General features: G+C 40.0%; 1 protein-coding gene across 1 annotated transcript in view; it reads left to right on the top strand.

Annotated features, from left to right (window-relative positions):
- The window catches only part of lrrc75bb (leucine rich repeat containing 75Bb), a 29,216-nt gene extending 11,264 nt beyond the window's left edge, over positions 1-17,952 (top strand). The window contains exon 4 of the mRNA XM_067575338.1: positions 16,828-17,952. Coding sequence (XP_067431439.1) covers positions 16,828-17,443 — 616 coding nt within the window. The 3' untranslated portion in view covers positions 17,444-17,952. The remainder of the gene's footprint in view (positions 1-16,827) is intronic.
- Positions 17,953-18,369: the final 417 nt, after the last annotated feature.

Here is an 18,369-nt window from a genome sequence, read left to right as displayed (position 1 = left end):
GACTAAACACCCTGCAGATATTAGCTCTCCAGCTAATGAAACAGGTAGCTGCCTCTGTCAACCACTACACATTTCACAACAACAACAACTGACTGGGAGTGAGAGATGCTTTGCTGAAACACGGTGCAAAACACAACGTTAGAGATCTTTTATGTAAATCCTTTATGTAATCTTTTATGAGAAGTGTAAGTGAAGAAAAATGGCCACAGATGTCACTAATGAGAAGGAATTTCTGATTCCTACATATAGAACTTTTAAATAAGTAAAATGTGTTTAAAACAAAATACATTTTACTTATTTAATTTTTCTTATCCATATATATACATATATATAATATTGTTTCTTGATATGTACATCTACTGCAGACTAATGGTGAAGTACTGTACTTGAGAACAGTTTTGAGGTATGTTTACTTTACTTGAGTATTTCCATTTCATACTTATACTCTCCACATTTTAGGGAAAAACTGACAACTGGAGTTACTTTGTAAATTATTTTTCATTCAAAAAATGTAATCAGATGATAAATATGATGCATTGTAGATGAACCCAACAGTTCAGCAGAAATGCTGCTCACACATTAAAGCATCAGTTTTAATCCTATAAAATATAAATCACTGTAAAAAGGGCCAGTTGCCATAACAAGTACTTTTACTTTTGTTATTTTAACTGCATTTTCCTGATAATACATCTATATTTTTACCTTATTGTGGTATTAGTACTATTCCCGAAGGATCTGAATACTTGTTTCGCCACTGTCTAGAACCACATTTTTCAGGTTTTAATTGAGGGGCATCAAATCATCAAATCTATCTAGGATGATCCGTCAGTTTTCACACATTCCTTTCACCAGCAAAAACAGTTTCCCGCCCAATACTACTGTGACAAAAACAACCTCACACCAGCTTAAACACCATGCATAGCAAGTGTGATTTGTTTATAGAGGTTCTAACAACCAGGTGTGTTGTTTCCAGTTCCTGTATCACACAACATTAATGTATGCTGCCAAACTGTCTTTGAGAAAAGCCAAGAGAGACTGGTGGAACAAGAATAAGAGACTAAGATAAGGGTGCATGACTGAGCAGTCTGAGCCAGATTTGAACTTGAACGAACTGCCACCAAGCTGCAGGCCATCAGAGGTCAGATACGGTCAGATAATGATGCTGATTATCCTTACAAGTGAAGTAAAGAGAGAGCAGTGAGAAGTAACAAAAAGACACTGATTGCAGCCACTATACAAATGCATAAACAAATAAAAAAATCTCTCCAGCTCAAATTAAGTAACAGGTACATTGGTGGGGATGTTATGAAAAAAAAATCTCTAATGATGATCATGAGGCTCCCTCTCCCTGAGCAATTAACCCAGATTGAAAGATTTTTTGACAGCTTGAGTTAACTTCCCGCCCCAGACTCTCAGTTGCAATGTTTCGAAATAACACTCAACAAAACAACAAGGCAGACTCTCCCAGTGTGCTCATTAGCAAGCTGTCTCTCTCACAGCCTCCACTGCAACCTTCCAGACAGCAGCAGCTTACTGTGAGACTCAAGCCTGAATATTTCTCTCCTCTGCATACGTGGCGCTCACTAAAACGTGCAAAAATGAATGTCTTTGGATCAAATGAAACGTCAGGACAAGGTTTACATGATTTGAAATGCTTTTGTGTCATTGATCTTTTCATTATAGCACAATATTCTTTTTCTCTCTCCACTTTTAGCCAAATTTCCATACGAATGTAGTGAAAATTTTACCTGAAAAGCCAGAAAATTTGCAAAGAAAATACAAATGAACGCAGGTTTCCATCCACTACTTTTATACAGATATTTGTAGTTGGTCTCATCAGTTGGTGGTGCTAATTCTCCAGTAAAGTGCCATTAAATCAGAAGAGTGCACAACAGGATGATGTAATTGAAAGAGCACCGGTCCAACCTCAAAACCATGTGGGAAAACATGATGTAAATATGACATTTCTGATGTTTTTGTCTCTTTAGTTGAGCTTGGGTGATGTTCAAGTGAAATGCTTCATATCATGAAGTCTATTTTCACATTCTTATTTTTATTGATACACCAACTTTTCCACCTCAGCCTAGCGTGAAAAGCTTTTCCACAATATTATGATTTTTTTTTTTCCAATTTCCAACCTTTCCACTCAGGTTTTTTTATGTGCATATTGAAAATGCACATAAACACAAGTGAATGGAAACACACTTACAGCCTATCTCCCTCTCCTTTCTGCTTTCTGATTTCCTTTTTCCTTTTTTTTCCAGCCCCTCTACTCCATCTCCTATTTTAAAATCCCCTTCTTTGCATTGATTTTCTTCCTCTCTTGTTTTCCTGTGGGATTTATTCCTCCCTTCTTGTGAGAGTCCATTTTGTTCAACAGTTGCCACACAGAGCGGTTCTGCAGTTTGAGCTGAGGCTCTGGGGAAACACTCTGTCAGACGGAGAGAAAAAGGGGGGCGGCGGAATCACTGCAAGGTTGCTGATTAGAGCTCTTGCATTTCCCTTTTTCTTCCTTCCTCGCTTCGAATCGATCGAGAATTTGATCTCTTCATATTTAGGAATGAAAAAGCATTACCTATCATATAACCTATATTACATTCTTATACTCTGAGTTTCTACATGAAGTGAAACTGGAAAGCCTATTTGATAAACATTGAAATGTGCTGCTGCCTGCTCTCCAGCTGTGGTTCAAATTGAATTGTTTTCATGAAATATATACAATCGGTTGCAAATCTTCCTGAAATAACACATAAATCATAGTTCAAGCTTATTACTCTCGCCCGGTTTTGCTTTTATAACACTGTAACTGCAAACTGGTTGTGTCACATTTAATATATTATCAAGGCAACTTAATTTTCTCTGCAGCAGCATGTGTGCCAGGTTTCTGGGAAGTACAGTATTGCCGAGTCCCCAGAGGAGTTTTTAATGTTATTGTAATTGGTATTGAATTTCAGACTAATCGAGCTCATATTTTTTATTATGCTAAAATTGCCCTTCCAGCACATTTTGAAGAGAATGGACTCAGATTGCAGAAGCTATTTCATTACTTGTCTTTACTGCAATGCTATAATTGATGCAAGGCTCTTACAGCAGCTATTACAGACATCTTCAGTACATTTAAAGAAATTACTGTGGTTCAAGTTGAAGATTGAATTCTCTTAGTCTACTCTTGTATTCAGTTGTAAGCTTCATAGAAGGCACTTCAAGTAGCGAGGGATTGCAGCTGGCTTTTTTTTTTGCTGTATTTAAGTCAGCAAAGAATACATCGTTCACGATTTAGTTTAAGTGCCAGTATTCAGTACTGCAGGTCGTGCCGACTGATGATAAGAGTGAAATGAGACGTGGTTATGGCAGCTGTTTGGGCAGGTGTCATCAGCTGTTGGAGAGCGTTGATAGTCTGCCTGAGTCCTGATATTTGACCCAGACCTCACACTGCTCAGACTAAAGTGCCTGTCCTCCCACAGCTCACACTGCGAAGCCTGTCCACAAGTAAATTCATCACTTTAATTTATGTCCATATAAATCTTAATAGTTATTGTATAAAGGGCTACTGAAGTAGTAATCAACTGGCTTGTTGCTTAGGTGTGTGGTCCACATATTCACCAGCCAAACGTTTAGTACATTACAATAACAATACTCTCTTCAGATAATGGTCAGAAGCCAAAACTGTCACTGGTCTGCTGATCTCATTATCAACTAGAAGAGTGCACTCAGTAGAGTGCAGATCTCTACCAGGTGTGTACAGTCAAGATGAAAGCAAAGATAACAAAAATGGAGATTTATTCATCTCGTATTTTGCCTAACTTTAGTGGATCATAACAAAGTGTGTATGGAATTAATTTGCAGATGCTCAGGTTCAAGATGAGAACAAATTTTTCTATGGATGTCAGTTTTCAAGCCATGACAAAGGCCAAAATGTGGACTGCAATAGACTATGTAAACTATGTTTTTAGCCTAGCCAACTGACAGAAATGCCTTTTGATATGCCGTAACGCATATCGTTAAATGGCAAGGACTGCCGAAAAGACGATAGGCTCATAAAGAATCTTATCAATATTTATTTTAATTCACAACACAACCCACTCTCAAAGTACCAAAACTGCGGCACTGATTGATCTAATGTTGCAACAAGGCGTGATTGGTTGTCCCTAGCGGAAAACAAGATTCCAAACTGAAGCAGTAGTTGATCACTTGCAGTCCCTACCAGCTGGTTAAGTCAAAGAGCAGTCAATGGCGGTTTAAAAAAGGTTTCTCAAAAATTGTGAGTCACTGCAACCACAAGAGGTCCTTGAGTATACAGTCATAAATGTGTAAAAAAAATATTAGGCTGATGGGTCCAGCAGTATGTGAGATTATTAGACCGATACAAACACAGACACACACAACCAAACGTCTGATCCCCTCCAGGTTTATGAGGGAGATAATAACTGAGATAATAACAACATCTGGTTACATTTAACATCTGAAATGTTTTACAGTTTTGCAATTTAGACATGCCGAAATATTACAAATGTTTACACAGAAGATGAAACACTTGACCAATCCTTAAATTCCAACATAATGACAACTCTTATCATGTTTTGCTATGACTACAACACAATTCTGGATCAAGATGCAAACGATAAGTAAAGCTGTTACAAAAGAAAAGCTGTTAGAAAAATTGAGTTTAAAAAAAAAGATCTGTAATCTTTAAATGCTGTCATTCATGAAGTTAAAAAGTACCACAGACTGGTTTCCAACCTGCAGTAACTGTTCACTCTGCTGAACTTCAGTTCGATTTCTCGTCAGACCTCGACTCAAACGTAGTCTCAACATGACAAAGACATGTCTGCGCTCCACCTTTCCTTTCCATCAGCAGTGACAGCTCCCCATTGACCCCTCTTCACTATGCTTCAAACATTGTCGAACAGCAACTGCAACACATTTCTGATGTCGCAATTTGTAACTTTCCGAACCCAACAATCCAATAATCACGCCCACTCTATGCAATGATTGGCCAGGTCTGCAGAGGTGAGAAAGTAGGGCAGTTTTAACTGTTCTCTCGAGCCCTTTTTACATTTTTCAACTACTACTCACCACTTTTTGTGTGTACAGCTTTATTTCTCAATACACTCAATCCCTTTCTATGACAGCTGGCTTTCACTTCAACTTTGAGTGTTCCAATTTGAAACAGGCGTAAAGACTTATGTATCAAGATGTGTTTTGACCACACTTCATACAAACTAGTTAGACCAAAGAATAAAGTCCTGATGTGACACAGCTGCAGCCCTTTCTGGCATGTCTGCACTCAATACAAAATCATCCCCTGTCTCAACTACCAAAACCATCCATCCTGTGGTACTTCTAATGGTTTCTGCTCAGATTTTCAAAATCCATGATGCTAGCATGCAGTATGAGGCTACTAAAGTCTCCTCAGCCCCAAACGTACAAGCCATTTCCTATTCTTCACACCAACCTGTGACCTGCATCATGATTCTACAAGACTTCTCCTTGCAAATTCAGCTCTTGTTGGACTGTCCTTTCCACTTCAGTGAGATCAGCATCTCCTGTCTTTGCTCATAGGCAAAAAAAAGCAATATCCTCAAGAGGCACCTCAAGTCATCTTCTCACCTCTGAATCAAACCCTAGCAATCATTAGAAAAGCCATGTAAACATCATGGATATATGTGGCTGAGCTGTTTAGACGTGTTATAAAATGCAAATGCTTATAACCACTTTTTCAACTGCATTTCTACGACTACAGTTCCAGACCAGCTTCCTCGACAGCTTTTCACCAGCTAATCACCAGAGAAGTACTCACTGGGATTCTCCCTGCTCTGCTGAGGCTAATTTGCTCTAATCTTTAAAGAAATCCCTTCTACCTCCCTTCCTCGGTGTTATTTTGAGCCCCTCTCCCTTTCATGATCCTTCAAGGGCCACAGCAATATTGTCAAGGCACTACACCTCCCTCACTCTTTTGCAGTCTTTACTATTGTATGTGTTTGAGACCAAGAGTTTGAAGCTTATTCTACTGTCAAATCATTCAAGGCCATGTCTACTCTACATTAATGTTATTTAAAATCTATCTGAAAATCTTTTTCCTTTTTTTTTTTGACCTCCCATTCACAACAAGCTGCCATTCAACCCCTAAAAACTGATCATTTCTAAACACATGCTGTTTTTCTAGACTGGAAGAAGTGAGTCATCCTTCCCTCATCAATCATTTTCAGTTTCAAACATTTCAAACATATGCGATAACATGAGAGCAGAAGAAAGTGTTGCAAGTCCTTGGATAGATATGATTTATTGTTAAAATAATCATAGCAAATCAAAATAAATTGAACTAACATTTAATAAATATTGAGAACCAGCAACACTTCAAAAATGGTTGTTGACACAAGTGTACATACTATGCTTACTAAATGAAGTGGTTTTGTGTGTTGTTTTTTTGTGTTTACAGTGTGGGTTGTGAAGTAGAACAAAAGATTTGAAAACATCATGTGGATGGAAAATTTTATAATCAACTTTATCTGAAACATTGAAACATGACACAACATGAAAGAGCTTGACTTGATTTAAAGGGCCTCTGAGAGGAAGAAGGTCATATCCTGACTTTTTAGTACAGGCAAAGCTGTAAAAACCCTTGATCCCTCATTTCCCATAATGGAACTTTATATTGTCTTCTCATCAGGCTTCCTGTCACCACTCAGCCTAGCTGCCAACAAGTGGGAAGCCCTGGGTCTGAAAATTGAGGCCAACGTGGCAGTGACTTAAACCTGTGTTCTCTGTAATTCCCAGCAGGGTATGACTCCACTGTTTGCAAAAATAAGTCAGATTGTATGGAAGTCTGTGAGAAAATGACCCTACTGCTCACTTGTTTTCTTACCTCAGTAAACAGTTTTCTAATGAGTTTATGGTCTCAATCGCTAGTTTCAAGTCTTCTTCAACACAGATGATGTTCATTTTGTAAATTATGGTCCCATTTAGAGTAAAATAGACGATAAAGCAGGGTATGCTTGAGGGCGTGGCTACATTGTGACAAGTTGCTACCACCGTGACAACCTTGGTTATGTATGTAACGTAATGTAACCTCAGATTAGGAGTACAGGTGTAGCTGTCGATATTTTAGTGTGTTTTCAGTTAATGACAGTTAAATGTAGCATTTTGGTTACCTAAAAAGTCTTGTTCAGCGTTTGGTTGTACTAAAAGACCTTCTAAGGAGTCAGCTGTTCAGCTTTTATGGTAAGTACATTTGGTTTAAGCCTGTTTTTCGCTAGCCAAAATTAGCATTAGCATTAGCCAGCAGCTAACACTAGCGTTAGTGTTAGCTCCACCCTCTCATCCAATTATGGTCACTTCTGGCTTGAAAAAACCAAGATGGCGATGGTCAAAATGCCAAACTCGAGGCTTCAAGAAGGGAGTACTTAAATCAACTGGTGACGTCACGGTGGCTACGTCCATTATTTTTTTTACAGTCTATGGCTGCCAAGTTCTCCCAGTGGTCACTTGTGGCACTGCACCGAAAAAAAATCCCCTGTGGCCCAAAAAGCATTTTCCCGATAGACCACCATTATAAAAGAGACATCTGCAAAACTGTAGGACACCACAAACTGCAAACAAGATAAATGATTGCTTTCTGTATTCGTTAGAAAAGTTAGAAAGTAAGTTAGTTAGAAAAAGCAAGTAATTAAGAGTGAATGGATGCCATCATGCAGTCCGGTTTCCAGCTCCCATAATAGATCCATGGGTTAAACCTGGAAGACTCTTGTCTGACCACTACAAACTGCAAGGTGAAGGTCACCTGACAGACAGACAAAGATGAAAGTGTCAGTAGGCTAGTTTTTCAGCAGCCTTCCTAGCTTTTCTATTTGTACTGTGAATGAAGAAGCTGCCCTTGAAAATTGATTAAACTTGCTACAGCAAAAAGAAAATTGCATCAAAGTTGTTAAACAACCAGCCCTATTTTCTTTTATTCTTTTACCTCTATTAAATTTCGACAAATTGTAATCTGAATTATGGCTCACAATCACAATGTTAACATGCTGATATTTAGCAGGTATAGTGCTTTGCTGATGGGAGCCATTAGCTTTTGTCTGAAAATATCAGAAACCTTAATATCAGACAAATTAAAATAGCCAAAGTTATTACAATTCATCCTGTCGGGGACACGAAAGTCTGAACCAAATTTCATGGAAATCAGTGTTGAGCTATTTCAGTTTGGACTAAAGTGGACCAACAGACAGACCAATATTGCCATCCCCAGAGCTATGTGCTTTTAAGAACGGCTAAAAATCTCCAGAGATAACCCCAATGATGTCACCGTGATGTCATTGGGGTTATCTCTGGAGATTTTTAGCCCTTTCCTCAAACTTGACAAAGCTCCTCCAGAGTCATGGAAGACTTTAAACAACACTTACTGTAATCACAGGCTGTGCAATACTCACTGTGACCTGTAAAATTTGTGGGGTGTACAGTAAGCAGTAACATTACTTTGACCAGTGAGGTCAAATGGTTTTAAACTCTTTACCACTGGCTCAGGATATTTCCTGCAATTCAGTAGCCTCTTGAGGTGAAGCCCCCAAAATAATAAGCCGTCACCTATAATCTTATTACACCTGCTCTCTGTCACACAGCTGCTTTATGTCTGCAAAAATTAATTAATCCTTAATGCATTTACTGTACATGTGGCATCTGTACACTGAGCCAAGTGTCATCTGCTTTCAACACGTGTGTGACCTATTTCCGGAGCCACGTTACCCGCCCCGAGATGTGCACTGGAAGGCCTAACATGCTCTGACTCAGCATGTTGACCTCTGACAAGGTCAACCCCTAACACGAGAGCAAAAATCTGACAACACAGGGAAAAGAAAATGCGAAAAATAATCACAGTTTTAGCTTTCTCTGGTCATCTTTCCATTTAGAGATGGAGTGCTCCACTTGACTTGCTTGCTGCACTCAGTCTGCTCAATCTGCTTTTCTATTTGACCTCCACTTTTAATTGAGACTTAAAGCTCTAGCCACCCTCCTCGTCCATGAATAATTGAGGGCTTCCCGTGGTACAGACTGAGTTCCAGGAGGATGAGGGGGAGGAGGAAGAGATGCTCAGATACCATCGCTCCAATCTTCAGGGCATGGGGGATATAATGAAATAATTAGAATGATTAAATGTGTTGATTGGTAAACACAGGATTGGAGGTGTTTTTAATTCAAAGAGGAACTTTAAAATGAGCAGCACGTTACTTTAAATAACAGCATTTCAAGATTCCCTTGGTTTTTATTCAGGGATTGAACCTCTCTTAACCTCTCATTGATTAGATTTTAACTGTAAATCTATGATAAGGCTGCTGCTTAAGAATAACAGAAACAAGGATTGTTGTGCTTCTGATGATCTGTTGGTCTCGTCCCTTTAAGGCTGATACAGATCACTCCCTGCGATCAAGTCCCTCGGTCTGTGTTTGGAGCCCTGCATTTTAATGCTGGTTTCATAACTGTGCCTTGACATAGTGTAGCAGACACAGGCGCGCTCCGTGATATGCAGTTATGTAATGCAAACTGTTTTCTGTGTGTTCTGTCGCAGTATTCTTTTCTCCTAAGCCTCCAGTTTGTCACATTGAATCAAATCATTGGTGAATTTATAGCTCACCCGTGGAGTACATTTTGCATTTTATACGCCGTACAGTTGCATTATGGTACAGTCTGTACCAAGAGGTTTTACAATCATTGGCACAACAGCGTGAATATGCTGTCATCTTTGGTCTGAAGTCACATTCATGTTGGCCCGCCTGTGTTATTTTGGGTGTAAACTGACGGTAGCAGAGAGGTAGAAAAACTACAGTGAGATTTTAAAAATAAATACGGACATTTTCTTTATTTTTTTTTTGCAGCGTGTGTCATATTTTCTCTTTTTTTCTTTGCATTGAGAACAAATGTCACTCCTGTTTGTGCTAGTTGACATATTTGCTGCATTCATGCCCAAAGAACCCATGAGAGTTGTGTGATGGAGAAGCTAGCTGAGTAAGGTTCACTGCACTCGACAGACCCTCGAGTACTCTTCTGTCCGCCTCTGTGCTCATTAAAACTTCACCTTCACACCTGTACAAAAGACAGATGGGGACTAATGGTGCTACATCTTCAAGGATTTGACATAGCTGTAAGTTGGAGAATTTTGGAGGATTTGGCTCATGTTTTTTAATGATTTGTGCCTTTTTGGGATATATTCCCTATTTCTTCTAAAAGACACGTGTGCTGTTCATATCACTGCTGTCAGTTCACTCCATGTTGACATCAACATTGCTACTTTTCCCTCAAACTTTGAATTCAAAGTTTCCAAGAACCAAGTGACTGATCTGAGGTATCAAAACACTGCACAGCCCGGAGCAGCACCATTGATGGCGTACAATGGAGGAAGCCTTAATCAGCCCATCCGCTAAATGTTTCACTGGAATTTAATCCAAATCCAAATGAGCTTTGAGGCTATTTTTTCCTTTCCATAAAATGTGCTATTATCCCCATGAAAGTGGAGGACACTGAATAGTGTATGCAGTCACCACTTTCATGTTTCCCAGTACATTTTCAGCAGAACCGTAGTATCAGTGTGACAGTTGCATAGTTGAGGAAATGGCAGTGACTGTAATGAATTCTCATTAACATGGCTCAAACTGTCCTAAGGCATGAGAGAAACATATTTGATGCTAAAACTGAGTTGAGTTGAACAATCTGGTTCAGGAAATGTTCAGCACTGTACCCCCTCAGTCACGGGCCTGAAGGTACATTCAGATAAAACAGAAGCAGAGAAATAAAGGACCTCACTTTTCAAGGATGAGTTTGTACATTAGACCCTCGCAGGTTCTCCCACGGCTGAGCCAGACTGCCGCACATGTATTATACAGATGCCTGGAGGCAAAACAGCTCAGATCGATCGGAGGAATAAACAAGTCAAGACCAAAGCGTTGATGAAGCAGACATTGATCTGACCGATCCCACGGGTCTGTGAAAACGGCATCCACATCCAATGTTTCTCAAGTGCTTTTTTTCATTCCCCTGAAATGAGTCAAGTGTCTCTGTGCATGCTCAGCGAGAAACAAATTTGAATTTGCGTTACAGAGTTTGTCCTGCCAGCTGAGATAGCACTGGATATTATTTCCAATCTTTATATATCTTTATATATTTCAAGACAGACATATTGTCTGTATTTAGTTGCTCACCAGATCTTTGCAGTTTTCAACACATGGGCCAAAAGATTTGCAACCAAACCAGCAAAAATGATACTTTAATAATATTTATATACAAAGTTGAAATATAAGTGGTTTCTCAATCAAGAGAAATTACTGGAAAAGCACTAACCCTAATCCACTTTGTAAAAAGGTTTAGTTTTTAAATAATTTATGGATTGTAAATCTTTAAATGTTTATAAATGGTAAATAATTTTTGTAGATCAGTAATGATAATATTAAGATTCAGATAAGAGGCTTATCTTTCAACCAGAGAGGACAGTAAAACATTGCTCTTCACCATGGTGTTAAGTTACTCTTTAAGGAACAAGAAAATGTTCTGATTTTCTTTCTTGCCGTGAGTTCAATGGGAACATGAAAACCATTCTCATGTCTGTACAGTAAATATGAAACTACAGCCAGCAGTGGATTAGCATAGCTTAGCATAAAAACTGGAAACAAGTGGAACAGCTAGCCTGGCTCTCTCCAAATGTAACAAAATCCACCTACCAGCACTTTAAAGCTGTTTTTTTAGGTATAGGTAAGCAGATTTTGTAACCTTCGGAAAGAGCTGGGCTAGCTGTTTTCCCCTGTTTACAGTCTTTATGCAAAGCTACACCAGCTGGCTGCTGGCTGTAGTTTCATATCTACAGATATGACAGCAGTATCTAGAGCTGAAACAATTAGTTGATGAAGTTAATCAGCAACAATTTTGATAAACCATTAATTGTCATTAATACAAAAAACTGAATATCTTTAGGTTTGGGACTGCAGGTCACACTATACAAGAAATTTGAAAACTGTACTTTAGACTCTAGAAACTAAGGAACAAATATTCACTTTTTTTATGGTACGTAGACCAAAAAAATCATCAAGAAAATGATCAGCAGATTATCAATAATCAACATTTGCTGCAGCCTTAATGGTATCAATACTCTCATCTCACTGTCTAAGAAAATGAAAAAGAATATTTCCCCAAATGTCAAACTATTCTTTTAATGCATGCTTATAGGAAAAAAAAATAAGTTAAATATAACTATGGTTAAATATATTTATTTTACCAAGTGAGTCAGTCGTATAAAACTCACCACCTATTGTTTTATTAAATCCTCCAGTAAAAAAGAAAAAAAATATAGCACATGCCCCCCATCTCTTGATATATTACTGATTCATGAGAGTAAATGAAGGGGAACATGTATTCTATGTGGGTGGACAGATTACAAGTTTCTCCTGCCATTTGCTTTTAACTCTCACCCTGGTGGCAGAATATTGAAGGGTTGTACGATTCACCTTGTAAAAATGTCACAGTATTTTAATCAAAGATAACATACACGTAGACTTGACCCTTCCATCCCTTTTTAAAGTATCACCTCTGCAGAACCCCTGTCTCTTTCAAGTTCAGTGCAGAGGCAGTGTTTGGTTGCAAGAGAGCAGAAATTGATTAGCAGAATGGTGAAGTGTAGAGAAGATACAGAGTAATGCTGATGATGAGCACTTAACTTTTTTAACGTCAGGACAATCAACACAACTCAGCTGAGTGGAGACTAACCTGACACCAGACGTAAAGGAGAGAAATGGAAAATGGGTGAATAGAGAAATCAATGGCTCTGTTATAACTTTTAGTGGAGAAGCTATTATTGCACATTGAAGCACATAAGGATAAAGATGGAATAATACGTGATTGCATGTGGTAAATATTGAAGGGAAATAGTGGTCACAGCTCACACATAATCAGAATTCAAGCTGCAAACTGTTTTAAAATGCATTTCTGATCATATTTCTGAAGACATTGCCGGAGCAGATGTGTTGTGTGTGCAGTTGTTACAAGAGATGTTGGGCAGCTGAGCGTGTCTGAGTAAATCTTTGTATCAACAGTGGCAGCAGTGAGATAGCTCAAGCCTCTGTAGGTTTGTTATCCAGTGCAAACTATCTGGTGCAGTTTAAATACAGATTGAATCATTGATTCTTCAGCAGCGTATCCCTCAATACACACTTTCTAAAAACCCGTCATTTAAAGACACATTCATGGGTTTTGTATTGTAAGCTTGGTCCCTCTGCCTGCGCTCCATTTCAATATCACAAACCCCAGATGCTTTATTTCCTACCTCTGGGGTTTACATAACTATAGAGCAGCAAGGACCTTTGTTCAGTGCATAAAAGTTAACAACATCCCCCAGGAAAGACAGGCTATGAAAAGCAATTAGACAGTCTGCCTGAACCCACATTTAAGCAGCCAATAGTTTGACACATGAGAGTCAGCTCTTATTTGATTCCTGCACTGTTGTATCAGTCGCTCCTGTGGATGTCAATAGATGGATTTCCCTCAGTTATTTGCTTTCCAATGAGTCCCGGTGCAGGGGACAGTCCTGCTTCGCATCATGTTTATGCGGGGGGACTTTCCTTTGAAGTTGTTTGCGTCTGAGCTGGTCCACTGCCTATGAGCATAGCAGCCACATCAGAGGGAGCAAGATGAGACATTTAGTTGTTTATGTTGTTATCATTTCATGATGATGGATTGTAGTGTACACTGTGGCTTTAGAAATGCTAGCTGTGCCCCCGGGCCGGCGGCCAGACAAGCAGCCTGTGGGTGGAACTGTGCCCACGGAGCCGAGAGGCAGCAGATTTGGAAGGAAGTCTGAGGTCGTCTTTAATCCGTCTCATTAAAGGCACATTAGAGCTACTATACCTACCCTGCCTGACTTAGTTTTATGGAAGAGATCTACAGTGCATTGCACAAGAAATTCTTCCCACACAGACACAGGCACACAGGTGAGAGGGGAGGGCTCCTGCAGAGGTAGGAAAACACGGCTATAAATGAGTCCAAGAGAACAAAAGTCGATGCTCATAATCAGTTTCATTACAGTGAAGTGCAGAAGCTGCACAGCGATACCGTAAACCATCTGAAATAACAGGGGCGGTCGAGTGTGCCAAGAATACTTTATTAGGCATTTTAAGAAGCTACAGTCATAGTCAATAATGTTTGAGTGCCGAAACGATTAATAGATTAGCAGAATTGAAGGAAAATTAATCAACTTCAGTTTATTAATCGATAAATCATTTAAGCCACAAAGGACAAATATTTATTGATTTCAGCCTCTAAGTATGAGGATTTGCTGCTTACAGTATATCATTGTAAACCTAAAAGTTTTTGGTTTTGGGCTGATCAAACAAGACCAAACAAGCAATTGGAAAACATCATCTTAAACTGGTTGAAATGGTGATGGACATTTTGTCTAATTCCCAGTCTTTTTGGCTTGTTCCCCCTTAACACAAAGCTATGTCTGCTAGCCATCTACATTTAGTAGCCAATTCAACTAAAGAGGGAATTTGGTATCATTTGCATACTTTTTAGGGGCCTGAAGATGTAAACTAATTTTATTTGATTTTATAATTATAATTGTAAAATTTTACATCTGCAGATGTAAAATTATCCTGTAATTTACAAGGAAAAAGTAAAGATTAGAATAAGTCTGAAAAGCAAAACATGATTTTTTTGTCATAGAAGTACGTTTTTTTCTGCTTTCCTGGCCTCATCTCATGACCCCTTAGATGCAACACATTGGAGCAACCCTGACACTCAGTTTGGGGAGCAATAAATTGAATTATTAAATTATTGGACTAAACAGATTAACCAATAAGCTGGCAGCATTTTCACAAGAAAAATGATCTTCATATTTTAATCTGTAAAGCATTATCAGAGTCTCTGGTGGCCAGATGAGAATTTTAATAAACTTACAAACACAATGAGTCATTCAAAAAAAAAAGAAAGAAAGAAAGCGCAAATACATGTGCTTCAGCAGATCAAAATACAAGCAGTGAGATTGTACAACAAAAAAACGAGGCAAAGAAATAGAAAAAGCAAGAAAATGAGAGGCAGTGAGCAAGAGTGAGGATATGAAGGAGAAGGAGATGAATTATAGCCTACTCTTGGAATCAATAATCTTGCGAATCACAGCCCCGGTGTGCTACAGATCTTTTTCTTTTCCTTAACCGAGCAGAGAGGGTGACGGATGTAAAGTGCACAGCCTGCCGATTTATGAGGCTCCCAGACAGACCAGAGAGCAGAGATATGCGGGGATAATCCTCACCGTGCCCGAGGAGGCAGGGGGACAAGCAAGAGGCAAACAGGACTAAGGCATGGAGAGGATAAACCTTAGGCCACTTAAACAGAACATTTTTCTCCTGCTTTTTTAAACAAAATCGCCCACGCTTCCACTTCATTGTCATTTGTGTGGCAGATGTCTTCCCTCTAAATGCCAGCAGAAACAAAAGGATGCACTGCAGCAGACTCAGTCTTACACTCCAGTGCTATCCTGACATGCATGTAGCTGCTCTCTAGCTCGCCTATGCATATTTAACCACACCCCGGTATAGAGAGAACATTTTGTTTCAGATTGCCCTGCGTTGGCAGAGGCAGTCAGGGATACAATGATCCAACCTGACAGGTATCATAGTTATAGTGGCTCTTTTCTTTAAGATGGATTCACCTCACACCTGTTGTCTGGAGTCATTCAGACTGAAATAGATGATCACTTGCATTCCTCACTCTTGTTTCTCGCCCATTTTTTGTCCCTCTGTGGTGTGTTTGTCCATCTATCATCTATCCATACCTCTGCCTGCTGTCCTGTACAATATCACAAAAGATATATATCTAATTCTGACAAAACTTTAGGGGAAGGGTGAAAGAAAGAGGCATCTCATAACTACTTTTTGACCATTTTTAAAGTGACTTGATTTGAAAAATCCAAAGAAAAAGATGCATGTCTCTACTGAGTCCCAGTTTTCAAAATGGCACATCTTGTCCCAGGGGTGAAAATGTAACCACAGCCAAACAAGATGACATATTTGTTACTAATTGGACCAGACATTGCCTTATTTACTCTGTTTTCCAAACACTAATTTATTTATTTGGTTTGTACTTGGAGACTTAGAGAGGTGGCTTAGAAATGGCTTTACGGAACGAAGTGACACCCAAATCTGAAAACAGCTGGTGCGTTTCGGATGACATTCAGCCCAGGAGAGAAAATTCGTTGCTTGAGGGACTCGCACTGAGACACATTTAAATGCAAATTCTCTCTTTACATTATTGATTGCTACGCTCTGTACACTCCACTGGAGGCTGCTGTTTCTTTTTTTTTTGCGTACTTTGCAGTTCCCCTGTGCTTATGGGACAGTGTGGCACCACATTACAGAATCTCTTAAATCAATAACCACAGCATCATTAAAGGTGCAGTGTGTAGGATTTAGTGGCATCTAGCGGTGAGGCTGCAGATTGCAATAAACTGAATACACCTCCCCTCCCCTTCGAAGTGTGTAGGAGAACCTACTGTGGCCGTGAAATGTGAAAAGCCCTCTCTTGAGTGTTTGGTTTGTTCTCATCCTAAGGTAACAAAAACATTCTTATTTTCAGGTGATTATATGAATATTATATTCCATTTCTGCCAAGTCCGTTCCACTAGATGCCATTAATTTCTACACACCGGACCTTTAAGTAAAGATCATTTGTCTTTACACTCTTTTAGAAAACTAACTTCCAGAGCTGTAGAATGTGCCCATCTGTGATTTGTCTGCAACACATCATCATTTTGTGGTCTCAAAAATCCAACTTTTGCTTTGTTTTGTCTCCTTTTCCAAACAGTCTGAAGACCACCCTGAAGAAGAAACTGTCTGGAGATGTGGTCAACCTGTCAGGCATCCCACTGTCTGGCCGAGACGTCCACCGTGTGGCCTTCTACCTCCAGAGCAGCAGTGACGCAGTGTCTGCTGTGGACCTGAGCTTCACCGAGCTGCAGGACGAGAGCCTGAGGCTGCTGCTGCCGTTCCTCGGCTGCCTGCCGAAACTGACCATACTTGCCATCAATGGCAACCGTCTGACAGTGGCCATCCTGAAAGACCTGACAGATGCGGTGAAAGATCCCAAGAAGTTCTCCAGCCTGGCCTGGATCGACCTTGGCAACAATGTTGATATCTTCACCGTGCCGCAGCCACTGCTTGTGGCGCTGCGGCGCCGCTTCGGTTTGCGCAGCAGCCTGCCCACCATTTATGAGTACAGTGAGGCACAGGCGTTAAGGGGCTACAACCCAAACATGGAGACCTCTGTGGAGGAGCCCAGTCTGTATGAGGAGGGAGATGGAGAAGATGATGATAGAGAGGAGGAGGAGGAGGAGGAGGAGGACAGGCTGGAGCTTCAAGCCTGGGGCTTTGGAGAAAAAAATGTGTCAAAAAATGTGCCGCTGCACTTCTGTGGGAGGTGATCGCCCCAAGCTGGCAGCCCCTTATATCCCCCTGTATCAGTGCTCACCTCGCCCTTAGTCTAGCCTCCTGTGTTAGCAAGTGTCATTGTGGCAGAAGATGCTTACAGTGAACCACACATTTCTGAAAATAACTTTAAATGTTACTGTGTTGTGGGTCCCTCTGGATGCTCTGACTACAGAAACTCAGACGGCTCTGTGGTTGTACAGACAGTAAGACTTTATTTATGGATTGATGTAAGCTCAATTTATGCGGGGGAACTGAATAAGCTTGCTGTTTTCCAGTGCTTCATGTTCTTGAAGTTTTGTGCTCTCACATACTGGCCACTGGAGCAGTTGGGGGTTGAGTGCCTTGCACAAGGGCACCTTGACAGTAGCTGGTGGGGGGGGGGGGGGGAGTCAGTTCTAATTCACATTCCCCAAGCACATTTACCCAGCTTGGCCAGAGATTTGCTCCATTTCTATGAAAAGCTTGAGTAAGTCAAAGTTAATAAATATCCTACTTAAAAAGTGGATCTGTTTAATTTCAACTGACTTTTTTGCTATGATACATGTTTTTATCCTCACAGCCAGAGCTCAGCTGCAGTGAGATTATGCTCACATAAAATATGCTTCCATTTTTCCCTGTCGGGACACAGCATTTATTCAGGAATTATCTTAAGATAAATGGTGAGTTATGGTATGGCAAATGAAGCATTCTGAATCCATTTTAATTTAAATAGCCTGCACTGGTGCTTCAGTACGTGCTGATAAACTGAGGCTGCAGCTGTATGGAGAAATGCCTCGGCCGACACACACATACAGACATGCAGACAACACATACGGCGTCTGGGCGTGAGTTGCTGATGAACTGATTACTGCCTCTAACAGGCCTCGTTAGGCCGCTTCAGTCACAGATGGTGAGCAGAGGATCTATTTTATCTCAGCAA

This window comes from Thunnus thynnus, chromosome 19, assembly GCF_963924715.1.
Source record: "Thunnus thynnus chromosome 19, fThuThy2.1, whole genome shotgun sequence".
Classification (NCBI taxonomy): Eukaryota; Metazoa; Chordata; class Actinopteri; order Scombriformes; family Scombridae; genus Thunnus; species Thunnus thynnus.
The sequence above is the reverse complement of the archived record's forward strand: the minus strand, read 5'-3'. Positions and strand labels throughout refer to the sequence as shown.